This window comes from Anas platyrhynchos, chromosome 1 (genome assembly GCF_047663525.1).
Source record: "Anas platyrhynchos isolate ZD024472 breed Pekin duck chromosome 1, IASCAAS_PekinDuck_T2T, whole genome shotgun sequence".
Lineage (NCBI taxonomy): Eukaryota > Metazoa > Chordata > Aves > Anseriformes > Anatidae > Anas > Anas platyrhynchos.
In genome coordinates this window covers 35,065,944-35,086,273 of record NC_092587.1, presented here as the reverse complement: position 1 = coordinate 35,086,273, position 20,330 = coordinate 35,065,944, and the positions used below count along the sequence as shown (strand labels likewise).

General features: G+C 36.1%; 1 protein-coding gene across 2 annotated transcripts in view; it reads right to left on the bottom strand.

The window, feature by feature from the left end:
* Positions 1-20,330, bottom strand: part of MON2 (MON2 homolog, regulator of endosome-to-Golgi trafficking) — a 71,244-nt gene continuing 50,914 nt past the window's right edge. The window contains exons 28-35 of one of the 2 annotated variants that reach the window (XM_027456469.3): positions 20,186-20,203; positions 19,793-19,921; positions 17,724-17,914; positions 8,577-8,637; positions 7,160-7,283; positions 6,070-6,277; positions 5,142-5,224; positions 1-2,945 (exon numbers count right to left, since the gene is read on the bottom strand). In XM_027456469.3, the coding sequence (XP_027312270.2) occupies positions 2,782-2,945; positions 5,142-5,224; positions 6,070-6,277; positions 7,160-7,283; positions 8,577-8,637; positions 17,724-17,914; positions 19,793-19,921; positions 20,186-20,203 (978 nt within the window). In that variant the 3' untranslated portion in view covers positions 1-2,781. The remainder of the gene's footprint in view (positions 2,946-5,141; positions 5,225-6,069; positions 6,278-7,159; positions 7,284-8,576; positions 8,638-17,723; positions 17,915-19,792; positions 19,922-20,185; positions 20,204-20,330) is intronic. The other variant, XM_038173264.2, reaches the window with a different exon arrangement.

The window sequence follows — 20,330 nt, the reverse complement described above, 5'->3', positions numbered from 1 at the left end:
TCCTGAAAATGTCTGTTTGCTTTATTTCACATGCCTAGGCAAACCTACAGAATTGAGCACATGGGTTTACATGATGGGCAGCATTAATTAAATTAATTAACAAGATTTGTCTTGCTAGGAATGGACATCAAAATATGCGATTTAAATATTCAAAAAAATCTGTTTGCATCAAAGAGGCCCTAAGAATATTTAGCCAAAAGTACAAATGGAAACAAGAATCTGATACTTCAAAGTTGGAGGAAATTCTGAGTGCTGGACAAGAAAGCACAGAAAATAGAATAATTCTTATTCACAAACAAAATTAGTCAATGAAAAACATATTTTCTAAACCAGTTACCTTTGCTTTCAGTTTTCAAACTACTTATACAAAATACAAGAAAGCAGTTTGAGTATGTTCAGCCTACTTGTATGTCCAAAACATGCCTCAAATAGAATAAATATTTTTCATGTGGTAATTAAGAGGAAAGGAAGGAAGTTTAGCTGAATGGTAGTTTGTTTCAGTCTTTAGAAGATTAATATCCATGGGTCATAAAGTAATCTAAGCTTTAGAGCTGAGTATGACTTCCACACCCACATACCCTCTGTTTAAAATATAGATAAAGGTGAAGATACGCTTCATTAATACAGAATGTATCTGTCTTATCACTGACAAAAACAATTAGAAATTAATTGGAAACAAACTCATCCACAGTTTGGTCTGCATGCCTCTTGCCAGAATTTTTAGTAGATAGGCAGATTTTAAAACAAATGAATACCCTTGCACCGCGTGACACCCTTTTCTTTTTTCTTTAAGGACCTAATAGGCCTTGTCTTATCTTTCACTAAGTAGTAGAACAGTTGCATGGTTTTCAATTTCAGAGCATAGCATTATTATTTGTACCAGGGACCAAGGCCTGCAGTATACTGGAACAGCTTTTCCAAACAGGCTATTTTGATTTAAATTCTACTAATGGAAAGTGTTTGTTTCTTTAATGTAAAATGCGTGTTCTTTAAAAACTATCCACACTTGAAGATTAAGTTCCATGCCATGCTGTCAAAGACATATGTGCAAGTTCTTGAAGCCTCTTTAATGTCCTTTTTAAAAGGATCGTAAACTGGAGTCTTAGGGGAGCGAGCTCTTCAAAGCTGTGCTTTGTAACATCGTTCACATGGGGTACTTCTAACCCTGACCAGTTCCTCACACCCTCACTTGAAGCTCCTAGAAATTTTACATCTACTCACATATACCAATTAATATCTCTTTAGTCAGCAAATAGTAAAGCAAACATATAAATACCACTTCTTATGCATGATAATCACTTTTAATATCTACAAAAGACGTCAAGGAACAAAAACCTAAAGGTAAGCTCTGAAATCAATAGAAAGGCACCTGTCTTTTTTTCTCTCAAAACATTTGGCATTTGTGCTTTCACATCACAGCTTAAAAAATATGTGAATACAGGTGAAACATTATTGAGATAATAATTCTTTAAATAAAAATTTAAATGCTATGTTACAAACTTTAAAAACAATACTATTAAAAGTGTTTTAATTGTGTATTATGTGAAAGTGAAAGAAAATTCACATTTATTTAATGACAAATTTTACTGCACTTCTAAATGAGTAGCTAACTTCAAAAATACACTTCTCATGGTTTTATATCAGACAGTATATAATTAAAAGGTTAGAACAATTTGGGTTAAAAGACATTACAAAACAAAGCACTTAAAATTATTGAACAAAATATTACAGCCAAGTATTTCAGATATTTGAAATCACCTTCCTTGGGTCATGATTCAAAGACTATGATATCTGCAAGTAAGGTCAAAAAAGGCTAATGACCCCCAAGTATTTTTTTTCTTAAAGCAAGGCTGCAACTACAAAAATGGATAGATTTGAGTATAACAAACATCTTAAATATATTATGAAGTGAGGTATGGTAGTGTCGAAGTGCTACAGTGGATTTCTGCATATTCAAACTTATTTCAGGTCAACTACTTTGAAGTTTGAGATCAGCAGGCTACTGACTGCTTGCTGCAATCTTTTGTCGTATGACCTCTTCATTTAGATGTTCAATGGCCACAGAGAAGTTACATTCAATTAAGCAGAAACTAAGAACATGATCAGATATGAATGATCATATCTGGCAATTTAGAAGGCAAACTGTAAGTAAAAATGCAAGCATACAACTTATAATAAATACATTTTCAAGCATTTAACATTATCAATATTTTAAAAAGAATTTAAATAATAAATGCAACTATTTTATACAGAACTGTACCATTTATTATACACACAAGTATATCAGTTCCCTTTGTTTACAAAGGCTGGTTACAGATATATGGAATGTTACAGTACCATCTTGCATAAAATTTTAGTACAATTCGTACTTCAAAAAAGGGTGCAAAACACCAGCCTAATAAATCTGACTGAATTGAAATATTTTTAATTACATCATTAACACATACACAACAAGCTGTACATAAGCCCACTTTTCAATCACCACTTCAAGATACTGTAGCAAGTACATTAGATTATAAATGATTCCAACTACTCAGTTAAATTTATTAAAGGTTTGCACTGCTACTCACTCTGGAACCTTTGAGATATAGCCTGTACTCATGAATTACTGAGCTCTTGTTAGTACAGTTAAAAGGCAGTCAACATCAGTTGCCAAGTACTAGTCACAAGAGATTTCCTCAAAGAAACTTCACCCGGGAACAAACATTTTTGGATACTTTTTTCCTTCAAAAATTAAAAAAAAAAGAAAAAAGAAAAAAGAAAAAAAAAAGTTTTATGGGGTCAAGATTCTCCGTTCTGTACCTTGGATGCTGGTGGATGCATGAAGTCCTTAAAGGGAACAAGTGCCTCCTTCAGAGCAGAGCACACTTCTGAGGAGGAGCAGGTGATACATTCTACTAAAGTCGGGTACAAGGCAATAACTTGCGCCCATGTGTTAGCATCAACTGCAATGAAGAAAAGAACAGATTAGATCACTTTGTACCATCCAAATTCTTACAATACATTTTTAAATACACACGTAAGTTAAGAACACACTCAGATGCCTAAACACAGGTACCTAGTGCTATACACAAACTAAAATATCTCTACAGGGTCCTCAGCCATGATGTAGGATTTGCAGGAAAACGCCATACTCTTTTTGCAGCAGCATCTGTAAGCCAGATGGGATATCCATAAAATGGTACCACACACTTGTGTTTCTACACAGTTCATTAACTGTGTTTTCTGGATGAAGAATAACTGACAAATTGAAGATGCTACTTTTGTTTAGTCCATAACACACACACATTTTCTGCCTGCTTTTCTCAGTTGTTGGTAGAAACCTGAATTGGACACGTTTCACTTTTGGAAATGTCATTAAAGAGGCCTACTAATTTCAAAGCAATCCAGGCTATAGGAAATATAGAAAGCAGAGGGAGAAACACTGCACCAGGACACAGGAATATCCATGGTAAATTTCGTTAGTCCAACAAGTGAAATTAAACATTGTTGATGAATCTTATTTATCACATAGTTTCCTTATTTGTCTCTGTTTTAACTTCACTTCAAGAGAGAACAAAACCCTTATTTCAGATAGCATTTTTATTACAGAAATAAAATGATTAAAAGCTAGGACAAGTGGGTGTGAAGTGATTCTCCAGTGGCCCTCTTATAATAAAGTATGCAGCAGTTTCGGGACTCGCTACCACATGCTGACCAATGAAGAATGTCTCTCACTGCAGGAGGATATGGGGAGTAGTCCATATCCATCTGAGCTGGCTATTTTACCCCTCTAAAGCAAAACCCTGCCAAATTAGCACTTCAGCCCCAAAACTTTATCTTCTCTGGAGTAATTCTATTGCAGACTCACAGAATGGTTTGGGTTGGAAGGGACCTTAAAGACCCCATCACTACACCCCCTGAAGAGCCCCTCCCCAGCTTTCCTGCAGGCCCCCTTTAGGAAGGCCACTATAAGGTCTCCCTGGAGCCTTCTCTTCTCCAGTATGAACACCCCAACTGCCTCAGCCTGTCTTCATAGGAGAGCTGCTCCAGCCCTCTGAGCATCATCTGCCCTCAGCCTTTTGCTGTCAGCCTGGGAAACAGCACTATCAATGTGCATGCTGACTGATGCTGCAAACGAGGCATCACATCTTTCAGAAAACCCACTCACCTAGGTTTTTCTGCAAAGACTACTTTGTTTCAGGACTGACAAGTTTTTTTTTTCCCTTCCTCACAATATCAAAAAAGAGGGAGGTAGAGGGAAGCAATAGATGTGCTATTCTGTCAGAGCTGTGGAGTACAACACAGCTAGTTTAGCAAAGAGGCAGCACTAAGCAGTATGATGATACTAATAATATTCCTCATAGGCATCTCTTAAAAACTTGAAGATCTAGAACTTCAGGAAAGGGGAAACAAGCCATGAGTACAACAGAAAGGTATCTATTTATCAGAAGTTGAGTTAGTATCTCCAACTGAGTTTTCCGGTGGGCACCCCCCACACATACAGTAGGTGCAGCTGACAGGAGGACCAGGACACGTTCACATAAATGAAGTTCAGATCCCCTCTTCTAATCAGGCCTTTATATACATCTGTCAAATATTTACAGCATCACTTAGCATCAATGAGTGTAGGCATTATGGGGGCAGGAGGTACTACAGCAGAAAGGGAAGGAAAGCAAGACTTCATGCTTAGGTCTTTAACAGCCTGCCCACTCATTTCACTGATACACCCCTTTTACTGCAGAGTGCACCTATGGGAATGAGATCCACGGCAGCCTAAAGAGTTATCATGAGAAAAAAAAAAAAAGAATGTAGCAAAATTAACAAATATAATTACATATATTTAAGAATTCTATTAACATTTTATGGAAGTTTAATTTGTTTTCATAAAACAGAAAGCTCTATCTAATAAAAGACATCAGAAATTCAAATTTTGTATTTATTAAACATATCTTAGAACCTTATACTGTTAGCTATACTGGGAAAAAAACTTTTTGTCTACCTGCCACCTACATATACATAGTATTACACAATACTGAATCTTACAGAATACACTTTCCTTTCCAATTTGTATTAAAAGCACTACAGGAAGGAATAAGTAAATCTTTGTGACAGATACGATTTTATATTGTTTAGAACCAGGTTATTTAACAATAACTTACCATTTTCAGGCTGAGTTTTTTTAAGTGAATCTATGAGAGTACTGACAGCTTTTAAAACAAATATGATTTCTGTTACTTGTTGCCTACAAAGGGAAAAATGCAAACAGTCAACTACTAATTTTTATTTCAAGACTATAAATTTTCTATGAAAGTTACACAACATTAAAAAAAAATGTAATGAAGACAGCTACCTAACAAGAAAAAAGGATATTAAGAGAATAAGGTTATCATTTGTCTGTAACTTTCCAACTATTATAGCTGTTGCCAGCTAGGATGGCTTTCAATTTGATGTTTAGAAAGAGTAACAGCATACATATCTCAAACTGAAAATACTGACGTACATGATTAACTGTAACATGGAAAGAATCAATTCCATCATTCACGATCAAAAGCTTCAAAAACATTTCAGCTGAAGTTAACTGAAATTTAAATAAGTTCCCATTTGAAAGAATTTCCTGGTACTTAGGGCAATTTTCTGTTTCAAGAACAATTACTCGAATAATGATTCAAAATATTACTATTTGGATATTTTGTCTTATTTTCAAGGAGACTCTCCACCTCTCAATTTAGAAACTATAAATAGTTCTGCTAGGAATAAAGGGAAATTAGATTTCAGAAATATCAGAGATATCAGAAACATTGTTTCAGTAATTGAAAATATTTATTACTGAGTCATACCCCTATCTTCTCTGTAACAGCACTAAGCATGACCATTGTTTTTAAAGCTTTTTCCAGTCAACAGAATTTTGATATCAGCATTTCTTTATAATATTTCCCACGCATTTCTTAGGCTTTAAATTTCACAAAGACCTAAAACACCCACACCTCACACCCCTAACAAACACATGACTGAGACATGTTTTGAATGCATCCTTCTTCCCATAAAGTACTGGGAATACCCTTCATTTCCTAAAGACATTGAACATACCGTGGAAGAGGACATTTGCCACTCAATCTCTCATCTTCTATGTAGCGATGCAATACATCCTGTGACCTTTTCAAGAGCACAGAAAGTGCCATTCTAGAGATGTAGCCTTCCTGAGGAGTTGTGACTTTATTACTGAATGAAAACTGGAGCAGTGTTTCAAAACACACCTTAGAGAACTCCTCTCTCATTCGAATATCTATTTCTGCTTCTGTCAAAGTAAAACAACATATTCAATTGTTCAGTGTGCATGCCAATACCCAAAATGTTTCATTTCAATCAGTTAATAATATTTTGCAAAAAGATTATCACTCTTGTAGTACTAAAAAAAGATAGTAAGATTAACAGTGATATCGACAGACATTAAGAACACATTCTGAGAAAAAGTGACTAAAATATTCACAACAGTTCAAGAAATAAAAGAATATTCAATACATTCAGCAACATGTCACCTACTTAACAGTGCTTTAACAACAAAACACATTCAAGCAAATTTATTTATTTATTTATTTTAAGAAAAAGGTAATGGCAACCCCAGTTCCACATCACCAGTACTAATATCTGGTACCGTACAATCCAAATATTTTTTTCTGTAATGCTTTATGTCTTTTTTTTTTTTTTTTTTTTTTTAATCTTTCAAGATATATATATACGTAATTTTTTTAAAGGCAGAGGGAGTATCTGGTCAGGTACAATATATAGTTATGCTACGGTCATTTAATTTTTAAGAACTGGCTATCATGTCTGTTCTACAATTGCCTGAAATTACTGTCAACAACTGCAGCCGGCATAACAGAAAACAAATTACGCAGAAAGTTCAGAAAAGAATATAAAAAAAAAACACAAGTACAACATTATACATGATACTGACCAAAAAGTAAGGAAATAATTTTTAAAAATTGCAAAGAATGTTCTGCAGCTTCCATGAGACAAAATATAGTTTATAAAAACAGGCTGCATATTAAATTGACTATAGCATATACATGTCATGGAATTTCAAGTCTTTATTAGAATACGTACTGCCAACATTTTTGTTACTTTCTAGTAGATTTAAATATCATTTTCTGTATCTTTTGTCATTCAGCTACCATACCTGTAAATGAGGATGACTGAGAGTGTATCGAGCCTTTATTGAGCATAGTCATTATTTGACCAACAAATTCCTTAGGAATAAAATTAGCGTATGGTAGTATCTCCGTGCTAATAAGCTGCACAACCTAAAATAAATTAATTAAATAAATTTATATTGGTTTTCTGAATATTAAAGTTGCAATTCTAGTAGAAAGCAAAAGAAACAGTAAACAAGAGACATGCCTAGTGTAATTTCACGACATATTCCAATGATAGGTTTTATAATTTATAAATACCCCTAAAAAATGTGGATTTGTGTGTAACAGATTAAACTCAGACTAATAAACTTCATTTTTTCCCTATTTCTGAGTTTCTGAAGCAGTTATCATTCATATTTCCACTGACATTTCAAGTATATTCTTCAAGTACATTCTTTACAGTTTTGAAAAGAGATCTGACATTAGAAATCTCCCTCCACCCAATTCAATATCCTCACTATGACATTAGCACATATATCACATGCTTACAACGTGACATCAGTGAAACAGAACATGTGAGCTATTATCATCTAAACAAGCCTACAAGCAAGGCACGTTAACTGAAATGCTGTTATCGTTGGTCTTGATGCTCACACACAGGAACAAAGTGGGTTTAGATCTCCCTAAGTTAATGTATTAGATTTCATAGTTCTGCACACTGCAGACAGAATTGTTCAGACTTTTTATCCAGAAATCTTCACATCCTATCTGTTCTGGAGAGATAACAGGAGATCAAACCCATAGACATTGCCATGCCTTCTCTGCAATTCCCTTTCCTCTGTAAACCATCCCTGATCTAACACATCTCTTTGTCCTGGAGTAAAGGAGGATCCAGTCCCTCTTCACTCCAAGTATTATCTTCCTTAATTTTCTTCGGTGTTATCCAATCAAGCATGATTTCCTTTACAAGTGCAGTGGTCTCTGTACTGCACAAACAAGACATCATTTCTCCATTTATGCACAAGGTTTTTAGCATTGAGAACACATCTGGACAGCAACAATGAATGCCACCCCTCAACACAGAAAGCATTCACTTTAGGCTCAGTCATCAGCTTCCTTTGGTTTACAATTACCTGTATAATTGTTTGGCATAACATAATAAGAATCAGATAATGGGTTAGAGAAAGAAAGACATTCTGTTTTTCTGGTTTTTCCACTCAATGCTGTTTTGAACTCAAGTGGACAAGTTTTTGGCATGAAGCTTTCTATCCTTTACACAGCCCTGAAGCAGCCAAATTCTGAGCCTCTGAATTTCTTGTCTCATTTTCAGAAGGAAAAAAAATTCTCAAAAAAATAATGAATGGGAAACTTTTCCAAAAATTATTTAGGAACTAAACGCTACCTGTGAATGCCACTATTCTGTACATTCACAGTGTAGGACATTTGCTATAGTCTCCTTACCTCAACATCAATACTCTCATTCTTCTGAAATTCTTGGATTGAGAGATTATCAGGAGGTGTACTAAAAAAAAAAACACACTACATTACACTTTTAAATTCACATAATGTATACAGATAAACAAGGGAAAATACAGTACATTTAAAGTTATTACATGCATCAAGTTGGTACTGTTATATGATAATGATTAACATTTTAGAATAAAATCTAAATAATATAATAATAAATAATATAATAATCTAATAAAATGTAATAATGCTAAAAAAAAATTTTAAGGGAAACAGCAATAAGCACTAAACTGAAGAGTTTCAGCTGATGGACCTGTTTAAGGACTTGCAACTCCAACACCGTTTTTCACATGAATGTCAAAATAACCTCTTTTGTCTTATATGTGCAAAAGTTATAACAATTGTTTAGATGCATCTGCAAAAGTATCATGTAGGCATCGCAGTTCATTAGTTTTTAGTTTTTCCTCTCACTATGCAGAAGAGATTTTTGATTTTCAGCAGTTATTTGAAAAAGAACTAATTTTACATTTTCTTCTGTGTTAAAGAAACACACTTTTCATTAAGAGGACATTATTTTGTCTCTTCTTGATAACTGACACTTACTCTCATTCATAATCAATTTTAGGAAAAGAGAAACCTATTTTACAGAGAATAATTCTGAAGAATTTCAGAACTTTCTGCAATTCTTCCATAATATATAAAAACGTATTTACAGATAAAATGTCCAGAAGTAATTCAGCCAGAAATATTGCCCCATCCTTTGCAAGATCCTATGTTAACCTAAAAGATCCTATGTTATTATGTGGATTCAAATTCTCTTTCCTTTGCTGGATGATGCTACTGTTGAGTTACTGGGCCAAGCTCCTCAGAAGGACAGAGAGAGTAAGGGCTTCCTACTAAGCAATCGAGTATTTCTGCTCATGTGCCTTCGTCAGTCTTTTAGTTTGGATCCCCTATGGGATTTTCAAGTTCATCTTTCAGACTTCCCTGTTTACAAACTTAGGTTTTCAGAGTGCACTGAACAGGATTCATTTTTGATGAAACCAAACCAAAAGGCTACAGCTCTAAGCTCCAGAAGACATTTGCATGACAGGAAGCCAGACTAGAACCACTCCAAAATAAAGCACCTGAAGTGAACACTCTGTGGCTAGCAGGTCCTCATCAACCCTAATGATTTTATGATTCTATCATGAGCTTCTACGATTTTATGATTCTATCATTGCTTTACCGACCTGCTTCCTACTGCACTGTACTGTTTTTACTAATACAAATTAAGTACTTTAAATATAATTTCTGCTGACAAGTAAGGCATTGAAGGCAGAGAACTAAGCAGCAGGTTCAGAGAAAAAAGATTAACAAAAATAAAAATCAAAGGAGGTACTTCACATGACAGAAACTCTGAAAGACGTTTTTTATAATCCTGTATCATGGGATTTGTCTGCTAAAATCTACACAGATTCAAAATAGCCTTTACAGATACCTTAAAGGAGGCTGTAGTGAGGTGGGGGTTGGCCTGTTCTCCCACGTGCCTGGTGACAGGACGAGGGGGAATGGGCTTAAGTTGCGCCAGGGGAGTTTTAGGTTAGATGTTAGGAAGAGCTTCTTTACTGAAAGGGTTGTTAGGCACTGGAACAGGCTGCCCAGGGAGGTGGTGGAGTCACCATCCCTGGAAGTCTTTAAAAGACGTTTAGATGTAGAGCTTAGGGATATGGTTTAGTGGGGACTGTTAGCGTTTGGTCAGAGGTTGGACTCGATGATCTTGAGGTCTCTTCCAACCTAGAAATTCTGTGATTCTGTGATTCTGTGATAGCCAAATTATTAAACGAAAAATCAATTTAGAGATGATGACAACCTGTGGTACAGAAACTTCCTGAGCTACAGAAACTGGGAGGTTGAAGGAACTCATGAAAATGTCACTCCGTGGTCACCTTGTGCTCTTCAGTAGATAGCCTGGTAATCCCTCCAAAACAGCATACAGGTCTAGATACCTCTCTGTTCTGACCTAGTTATGTTCTTTTCATTTTTCTGGCGTAGAGCATTAGTCAAAATCTCCACACCTATGTCCCTTTGAAATTTAAAGACAATTGCAAAACTCACTGGACTGTGGATTCAGTGTCCCTGTAGCGTCTGACCTGCCTGGAAGGTAACTTTCTTCGAGCTAATGGAATGACTCAAAGCACTAGCAACAAAAATCAGAGACAAGGAGCTATAAAAATTCAATATATTTCCACAGATTAAATGATCTCTTTTTCCCATAATTCGACTTTTTGCCTTTTTAAAAATAACTGTAAAAATAACATTTTAAAATCTTCAAGCTGAGCAACAGCTTGGAAATTTGACCACTTGAAAGGAAGGGTTAGAAATACTGGAATTAAGGTTGCCTGTGGTACTTCAACTTGCTACTGTAGCGTACATTTGCACGTTACAATGCATCTTAAATTAGACGATGCCTTATTTTCTCTAGAGAAACCATCTGATTAAGTACACAGGATGGTCACTACTGAAAAGGAAGGGAAATGAGATGGCCAATCTGCCACTTTCCCTGCCTGATTTACTGCAGCACACAGGCAGGTGCAAGGAGAACAGAGCCCTGGGCTGAACAAAGAACCGAGCTGGCCTGCGCGTGAGGGAGCAGCGAAGTATGGCAGCGGCAAGCAGACCGGCATCCTTTGGCTCCTTTCCAAACTCCCTCTGCACAACCCCTTTTTTTTCCTCCACCCCCATATTTTTGAGTTTTTCCTCCACCCCCAGGAAAGAGCAGACGTGTGCAGCGGGTAGTTCGGAGGTAGGTCTTTTTTTGTTGTTCACTGGCAAAGCAGCTGCTAAATATATGACCATGGACCTGTGCCAGCCTTTTTTTTTTTTTTTTTTTTTTTTTTTATAGGGGTACTCATCTGGGCCTGTCTTCTCTACACCACTTTCATTTTCATGAAAGGCTGGAGTCTTCTAAGTCACATTCAAATCTAGTGAGTTTGGATAACAGCTTTTTTTTTAATTTTATTTTTTCCCTCCCAGTGCTCTTATATGATGTTGACCAAGTCAAATAAGAGATTTTTACAAAGTAGGTTTCTTTTTGTCTGTCTCCTGTGTGCTTACCATGAGTCACCTGGAGTCCAATCTGCACACCTACAGCTAATGTTCAGTTCTGATGCTTATGACAATATCTATGAATTTTCCTGCTTGAAAATAAAAATACATCCTTGCCTCAAAGGGGTTTTATGTAGATAACTTCATCACTACCTGTGAAATACTCAAGCGTTACGTGTATGACCAGAGACACAAAGAAAGAAAAAAAAAAAAGTAATATTCTATTTGTTATTGGTTTGCATATTAGGCTGCCATCAAGTTTGGAGTTACATGTTGAAAGCAAAGAATAAAATACTGAGTAGCTGTTCGTCTATACCTTTTGCAACATAAAAGGTTAACTATGTGAACCCTTTAAATAGTAATACAAACTATTACGATGTTCATACACTTATGCAGGTCATGTTGAATTACATGGAAAGCTTTCATTCTGACACTTCCTAATTTATGAATTACTGACTTTCTGAGCTGAGGTTTATTTAAGGACGTTTTATGATCTTTCTAGCCAGTCATCCATATCTTACCTACCATATATGCCACAAATTATGTTAGACTTTTGTTCACATAGGAAATTACTCCCAAGTAAATACATTTAGAATCACAGACTCACAGAATGGTTAGGGTTGGAAAGGACCTCAAAGCCCACCCAGCTCCAACCCCCTGCCATGGCAGGGACACCTCCCACCAGACCAGGTTGCCCAAAGCCCCATCCAGCCTGGCCTTGAGCACCTCCAGGGATGGGGCACCCACAGCTGCTCTGGGCAGCCTGTGCCAGGGCCTCACCACCCTCACAGTAAAGAACTTCTTCCTTTTATCTAATCAAAGCCTACCTTCTTTTAGTTTAAAACCATTAATCCTTGCCCTATCACTATACTCCCTGACAAAGCATCCCTTCCCAGCTTCCCTGTGGGCCCCCGTTAGGTGTCCATATGAAACATCTATCTAGGGGAAAAAGCTTTGCTTGCCTGATACAATATAGCCAAACCGTACGGGAAGGGTCAAGATAGTGCAGATCAGAGGCAGTGCACCGCACACTATGGCTCTGTGCAGGATTTCCCAGGTAAAGAGCTCCCAGCTGCTGCCCACTGTCTAGGGAGGGCTTTAAAACCTAACAACAAAGAGCTAACAGGCACTGAGAGTCCTGCTGTGCACAGCAGCACTCTGCTCTCAAGCATCTTTTTGGAAAGTATTGATTTAATTCCCTCATGTGAGCACATACTTCTGCTCTAGTAAATTATATATATGCACGTTTGTTGAATTTTATTTTATATAATGGCTTGACATGCTTCCGTGAAAGCCTCTGGGAAAGAAGTATGATATGAAATAATAAACAGACCAGCCTCTTACTAGAAGACAATTTTGTGTAAATTAAGTTACATGAAATGTATTAATTTTTAAATGTCACTTTGATTTATAATAAAAATCAAGATTATTGAGCCTCCTGAGCTGCAGCTTGCTTAAAGGAAAAAAAAACAACACCAGCAAAACCAACAACAACGAACAAAACAAAATAAAAAGCTGGAGCTTGTTGCTTGGAAGCTGTTAATTCTCTACGACAGTAAGATTTTCCTTTTTCATTCACCTGGGCTCTTTTGGCTATATTGCTTGTAATTGCTTGATGTACAAAGCTGCAAAGACCACTTCTGCTGCCTTTGTACATGCCAACCATCAATGTGTGTCTCCTCTCACTCAGCCCCACAGCTGGCTTGAAAACCAGCTCCTGTCCAAAAGGCCATGCAGAGGAGGCTCACTACTTTAAACAGAGAGGTTCAGAGATTTTTAAGGGTTCTTACCACAGTGACTCTTGCCTGACCAGTACCAACTCAATTCCACAGGTAGAGGCAATATTAATAGATCTACAGATGTGCTGTCTAGGACCACAGTGATTAGAAGAATCAGATTAGAATAAAGTTTAAAATCTTTGTTAAAAACATTAGTGAAATAGAAATACTTTTCTACACTAGGAAAGTTTTTGTTTCCTCAGCCAGGTAGATTTGGAGGATGTGGATAGAAAAATGAGACAATATAGATTGGGATATTTTAATGAACAACGCTAGAGGGAAAAATCATCCAACTCTGTTATCCATTATCTGTTGGGACTCACTACAGAAAGATATTTCCAAGGTTTACAGAGATGCAGGTATTTCATATTTAGAACCATCCCAGCAGCATGAAGTCAGCTCTGAAGAACAAGTTTGAAGGGTAAGTACAAAAGGAAGATGTTTACCTAGTTTTGAATGAAGCCTGGACAGAAAACAGCATGTAATGTGTACAACACTAAATAGTGGAAAGTGCAGAGTAGGGGAAGGTGTACAAGAGGCAAGAAAGGGAAGAAAAATAAGTTTATTTTTGACAAAACGTTTTAGTTTCCTTAAAGCTGAGAGCTTAGCAAAAGTTATAGGACAGTGACATAAAAAAGTCAATTTTCAGTTCTAACTGTATTCAGGTCATTATTAAAAGGGGTGACAGGAGAAACTCGACATGTTAGATCATAGTAAAAATCCAGATAATGTCTCACTGATAGCCTCCTGGGTATCTCTGAATTGCAACTTCCAAATGTGGAGCTCCAGAACCTTTTCAGTCTATGCTGGTCTTCAACACAGCAGTCAGATTTGAACAGTTCTGCACTTGACTTAATAAAGACCTCGTCTTGCATGACCTATTTGCACATTGGAAAGCTACTGCGACTGTGAGTCTGTATACTATAGTTAAGGTCACCAGATCACTAAAACTGAGTCAAATGACCAAGTCACTAATCTCACTGAGAGCACGGGGTGTATTTGTAGCTTGGTTAATTCATTTTTGGGGATACAGACAAAAATCTAGGTACTACCAAAAGTGTCAAAACCTACAACTCATTATTACTATAAATAAATCAGCGAGTACACTAAAAAACTGCCTTTATACCACCTGGCTGACCTAAAATGAAGGACCAACATGGACGGATTTTAGCAAGTACTTTTCCACTGCCTTTTCTGTAATCTGAAGGTTGGCGTGCACCTCAACTCAGTAATTAAATTTTGGCTGTTACTTTAAAAACCATAACCAGATCCTCCCAGATTACTCTGGAATAAGTCACCACTATGATTAACATATATTTTTTACTAGCACTACAACAAAGAAAAAAAACTGAGAGAACACAAGGTTAATTTGAAAATTCTGAATTGAATTTCCTTATGAAAGAACTACAAATGTAAGACACTGACTATACTCCAATTATAATCCGCTAATAGACACAATTTAGAAATTTCTAAACCAAAAGGGACAGGTTATTCTATTTGCCCAGGCTTGTTTCACAGCAACTTGCACAGACGTGCAGAAGGACTCAACCAAAGGAAATCAGAAGAGAATTACCTCCATGTGGGGAACTTCCACAGCTATCTCTAGAACCCTCCTTGCATCACAGTGAGGGAGGCAAACTTCAGGAGCATTGTGGGGAGGAGGAGGAGGAACAGGATGAAGAAAAGGCGAAATGACTGCAATTGCTAACCGTCCTGACTACTGGCATAAGGCAGACATGCTCCCTTCCTAGCTTTAACTTGTATTAGGACCACACGGCTCAGGCTGATGGAGGGAACAGACAGGCTATCTATCCTACAGCAGAAGGTAGAAGGCTACCGAAGGATAGGGCTGTGACTGTAGGAGGAGCGTGCTCTTGGGAAAACAATCTAGATGGATGTGATGTGGAAGGGAGGAACACAATCAAAACCAGACATCCCAATAACCACACAACATGTAACTATATAAGCAATAAAACATCTACAGATAACAACCCTGGAAGGAGTAACGAGCCAGGCCTTTAACTGGAAGGCTGGATAACGGGGAAGTTACCCTGCTGTAGCCATAAGGTGCCATGAACCACCAGCCTACTATTAGTCCTTCAAATTCTTTTGAACCTCAAAGCTTTGAAGTGAGAGAGCTAAAAAGTTTCATGTAGCTTCTCCAAGAAAACTTTAATTCTGATGGAAATGCTGATCCCTTCTATTCCTTTATGTGCACATCTTATATATAAAATTACAGAATATGCTCTCTGTGGTCTCTAGAGAGAGAAAATCAGACTCTTAAACAAAGACAGACAAATTATTGGGTGTTATATTCACAGAAGTGCTATGCTTCCTTTACCTCCACAGAATATTCTCCCATGCATGGCAGCTGGAAAAATTTATTAATACCAATAATGATTGTTTTTAGCAAGCAGCGTGTTAAGATGGAATTTCTATGGTTGAAATAGCTTTCAAGAAATGTGTAAATCACTCATTTTTAAGAAAAACAGATGACATATTTGGCCAAAAAAAGTCATGCAGATGATAAAGGACTATCCTGAATCATACTGAAGATCTGTGATAATCTTACATCCCTGGATTTAAGAACGGTTAATAGCCCAAACTGTAGCAGGACCAATATGGGTCAATACAAAACATGAAAATGAATATTTCATCTTTTTCAGAGATACCTAGGAATAAAACATATTCCCAAAGTAACTTCTAAGTGAACATATATTTTCCTAAATATCCTGAAAAATCTTCATTTTAGTTTTCTAAACCCAACAATGATATTGTCATTGAGTGTTAGCTGATTTGGATGGGTTGTCTCAGGATGGAAGCAGGACTAATAACTACAGCTGAAAACAAAACCAAAAAATATACTGCGAAGATTATGTTAAGTTCAAGAAACAGCTAAGCATCAAAACACATTTGTGGTGAATAGAGAGTCTTTGCTGTAGTCTCAGTGATCTTTTTTTGATTTTCAGGTCCTCCTATCTAGTATTATTTCTTTCAAGTAATGTTTATAATAAAGGCTTTTCATTCAACTGTCTTATAACAGTACTGGTGAAATTCCAAAAACACTCATTATTACAAATATTTTTACTAACAGACATGCCTCTAAAATTAAGTTTCATTGGTATCTAATTTTAGTCTGTTTTGGATAAGCTGCTATTTATTCATCACTAATAAATACAGCTGTATTTGTTTGCTGATTTTTGTGTTTGCACACAAAAGTCTGCAAACACAAATACACACAGAATATTAGCATTAGGTACTGAAAAACCCTGCTGTTTCCTATTAAAAAGACAGATTAATTTGCTACTGAAACCAACATACAAAAAAATCAGGGAATTAAATTTTTCATTTTCCATATTGCCCTCTAATCTGAGACGCAATTAGATATACTTTAACTACTGCTGAAAGCATCCATAGATGTTCACAAGAGATGGAAGTTCCTTATCCTTCCTAAACGATCTTCTACAATACCTAACCTGCCTTACAGCAAAAGAATTGTTCTCTGGAGCAATCTTTTACCATATTCTAAAGATTTAATGTGTCTTCCTAATAATATATTCTTTTGTTTGAACAAATTAATGGGTCAAATTGTCTAATCTCTGATCATCATTATTTATCCTTTCTGAACTTTCTCAACATGTCCACATCTACAATGTTCCATTCTTGGCAGATTATGCACATACACCTGTCTGCCTGCCATCCTTTTCACAAAGTATTATAAATAAAATATATTTATTAAGTTTCACTCAATTTATCTTGCGCAGAAACTTGTAAGGTAATTACAGGCTTCTAAGTGTACAGCAAGGTAAGAAATAATTTTCCAAAATTCATAAGTGGAGTAGTTTACGGCAGAACTCAAGAGACATATACCTAATAGTGTTCACCTTAACTGAAAAAATATATATATTGCTACGGTTCTGATTAATTTGATTACACGTCAATAACTTTATCAAATCCACAGCAAGCATCCTTGGGAGTACATACAGAATTTCTTGGCCTGACCAGCATAGCTATACCTTGTATTCAGAGCTCATCTTAGCTCTTTCTTGCTTTGACATTTCACCTCTTGAATGAACTCTTTTCTCCTACTGTCTGAAAGTATGCTTTTTTTAAAGTAGAAAAACTGGTTACGTTTTTTCCTTCATTCCTTAGAATCATCTTCAAATAACTAATGATACGGCTGTTTATGCTGAACTCTACTGGCACACTGTTTTACTACTTCAGTGAACAAATTACTTTCTAGTATTTTCCAGCTAAGAAAAAAAAAAGTGTTTACCTTTTAGTAAACAAAAAATCTTCAAATGTATTGGCTAGCTCTGGCCACATACTGTCAAATTTTCCAGAAGATGCATGCTGCCTTGCAACTGGTAGTCCAATGGAGAGAACTTTGAGAAGGGAGGAAACAGCTAGCTTCCATGTGCTTTCCGAAGGACAGGAATATTTCAGACTAAGAGGTATTCTCAGTGTCTGCAAAATACAAGTTCAAATAAAATTCACAGTTGCTCAGAGAAATCAAAGAATAAGACAGATTTCTGTAGATCTCACCAGACATTTACATAGGTGATAGCACACATCTCTATTTTTTCTGCTGGTATATGAGATGGTCTTTTAAAAATATAATTATAAAGACAACTTACCGCATGCCAGCTGGCTAAAGCATGGGTCTGTTAACAAATACAAGGTTAGAAGCCAGATCTGATCCATTACCAATTACACTATGAAACTACCTACTAATTTTCTGTATTACCATCCACCATTTCTGCCAACTCTGACAAATGGGCTCACCTAACATCTACAAGATTTCTGGCAGTTCTTTGTCGTAAGTATATTCTGAAGAGTTTAGCTCTGTCCCTAGAAAGTTCTCTCAAGTGCTCTCAAAGGTTTAAAAGAAAAAAATAATTGAAAAAAAAAAGCCACACTAAATTTAAGCTTTTCCTAAAATGCGAAAGTTGAACTATATACATAATCACTGCAAAACATCTGGTGATTGCTGACTGTTAAACCACAGGAAGTTTAAAAGCAAAGAGTTGATGAAATTCTGTAGATAAAGGCTGCTAGACAGCACAAATGTATAGCAGATTAAAACACAGCAAATTCTGGATAGAAAGACAGCTTCAGTATCTATAAAAGAAACCCAATAACATGTTTAAAACTTCAAGCTTATGTACTATTCGCATTATATCTACTCCTTCTAGCATTGTTAGTCAACAATGAACTAACAAGGAGCTGATACGAAGTTATCTTGGAAATCTATTTCTTTAATTTACATTTCAAATATACATTAACTAAATTTGGGCACTACATGGATGTCCCTAATACCTTCAGGGAAGCTTCTGATTTGAGGAAAGCAAAGGGAGAACTAGCTCTCAGGATTAAGTTAATTAGAATTATTTTTTGCAATAGTTATCAGAGCTAGGATATAACCCTAGAGATAAACTGAAAGTATTCTTCTGATGCTTTTGCTCATATGAGTCAAATCTAATTCTAATATCAACATGGGCTTCAGACACATGAAGAGTCATTTCAGAAGTCTTTTCATCTACTGCAGTAGGCCACAACATTATCAACTGTGAAATTTAGAGAAAAATAGCATTTATATTAGTTTCACCTAGCCCATTAAAACGGAAGTGGAAACCAAATGTATTAATTTTGAAATACAAGCATGTAATTCGTAACAGATTCCAAATAATACCATGTAACTATTTTAAACATATTCATGTTGCTAAATTTCTATACAGGAACAACCTGAAGTCAGCCAAGTCATTGGAAACAAACCTAGGACCCATATAGTTTTCCCAGACATTTAGCATTACTTCCATTATTTGCCAAATTTGTTGGTTAAAAACAGGGTAAAAAAATATGAGTTTGGCACTTTCCCCTTAAAGGCATATCTGTGCACCCATAACATTTTATAGCTACATTAATGGCACACAAAGCCATTAAAAGTAGATCAAAAGTACCAGCTAGAGCACACCTCCAGAAAAATATTTTTGCCAATTTTGTCTTCAGCCTTCAGTCGTATTTACTAAGAGGCCTACATTTCAGATTCAGGTGCATAATACTCTCGAAGATTACTACTGTTTGGCCAAAACCACATTTGTTTATTTTTGTATTAATATTGAAATACTGATGCTGTATCATCTAGCTGAAGACCAGTGCATGCAGCCCAATTAATAGTGTTTGTAGCATCACAAGAAATTATCTGCTGCCTATCTTCACAGAATATTTTTTTAAACTAAAGCTTTAAGCTTTCCAGAAAGCGTTTATCAACACTATCTCAAAATAAAATTATTTGTTTTCAAAATAAACCCATTAACTCAGAGCACATGCAGGACAAAGCTTTACCTTAATAATGTTCTGAAGAACTTTCTCGTTTACAACAGCTTTATGGCAAGCTGTCTTCTGGTATAAGTCCACAACCACTTCCAATGATCTCTCAGCAAATGGTACATAATTCAACGCTACCCATTCAGCCTAGGGAAAAAATAGTAAATTACTGAACTATTTGTGAGAAAATATTAATTAAGGAACAAAAGCTGTATGCTTTGCGTTGAACTCTCAGTTTAATGCATGCAGGGTTTGCTAAGAATATAGTCCAAGCAACAAAACTGCAAATACAGTGTGGTCTGACTATGAAAATGTACTCCACATTGAAGTAAAGTACATTTAAGTAGGAAAGATGTTGCAATCTAGGCAAGACAACTACATTAGGACAATCTTTAAGGAAATTTAACTCACCGGTGCAAATAGTTGTATCTAGTGTGATTCCATTGTGTTGCAGGATGAATAGAATAAGAAGAATTAATACATACATAACAGTTACCTCTTAGATTACACCGAATCAGATGCTCATGCTTAGTGAACAGCAGAGTACACAGATATA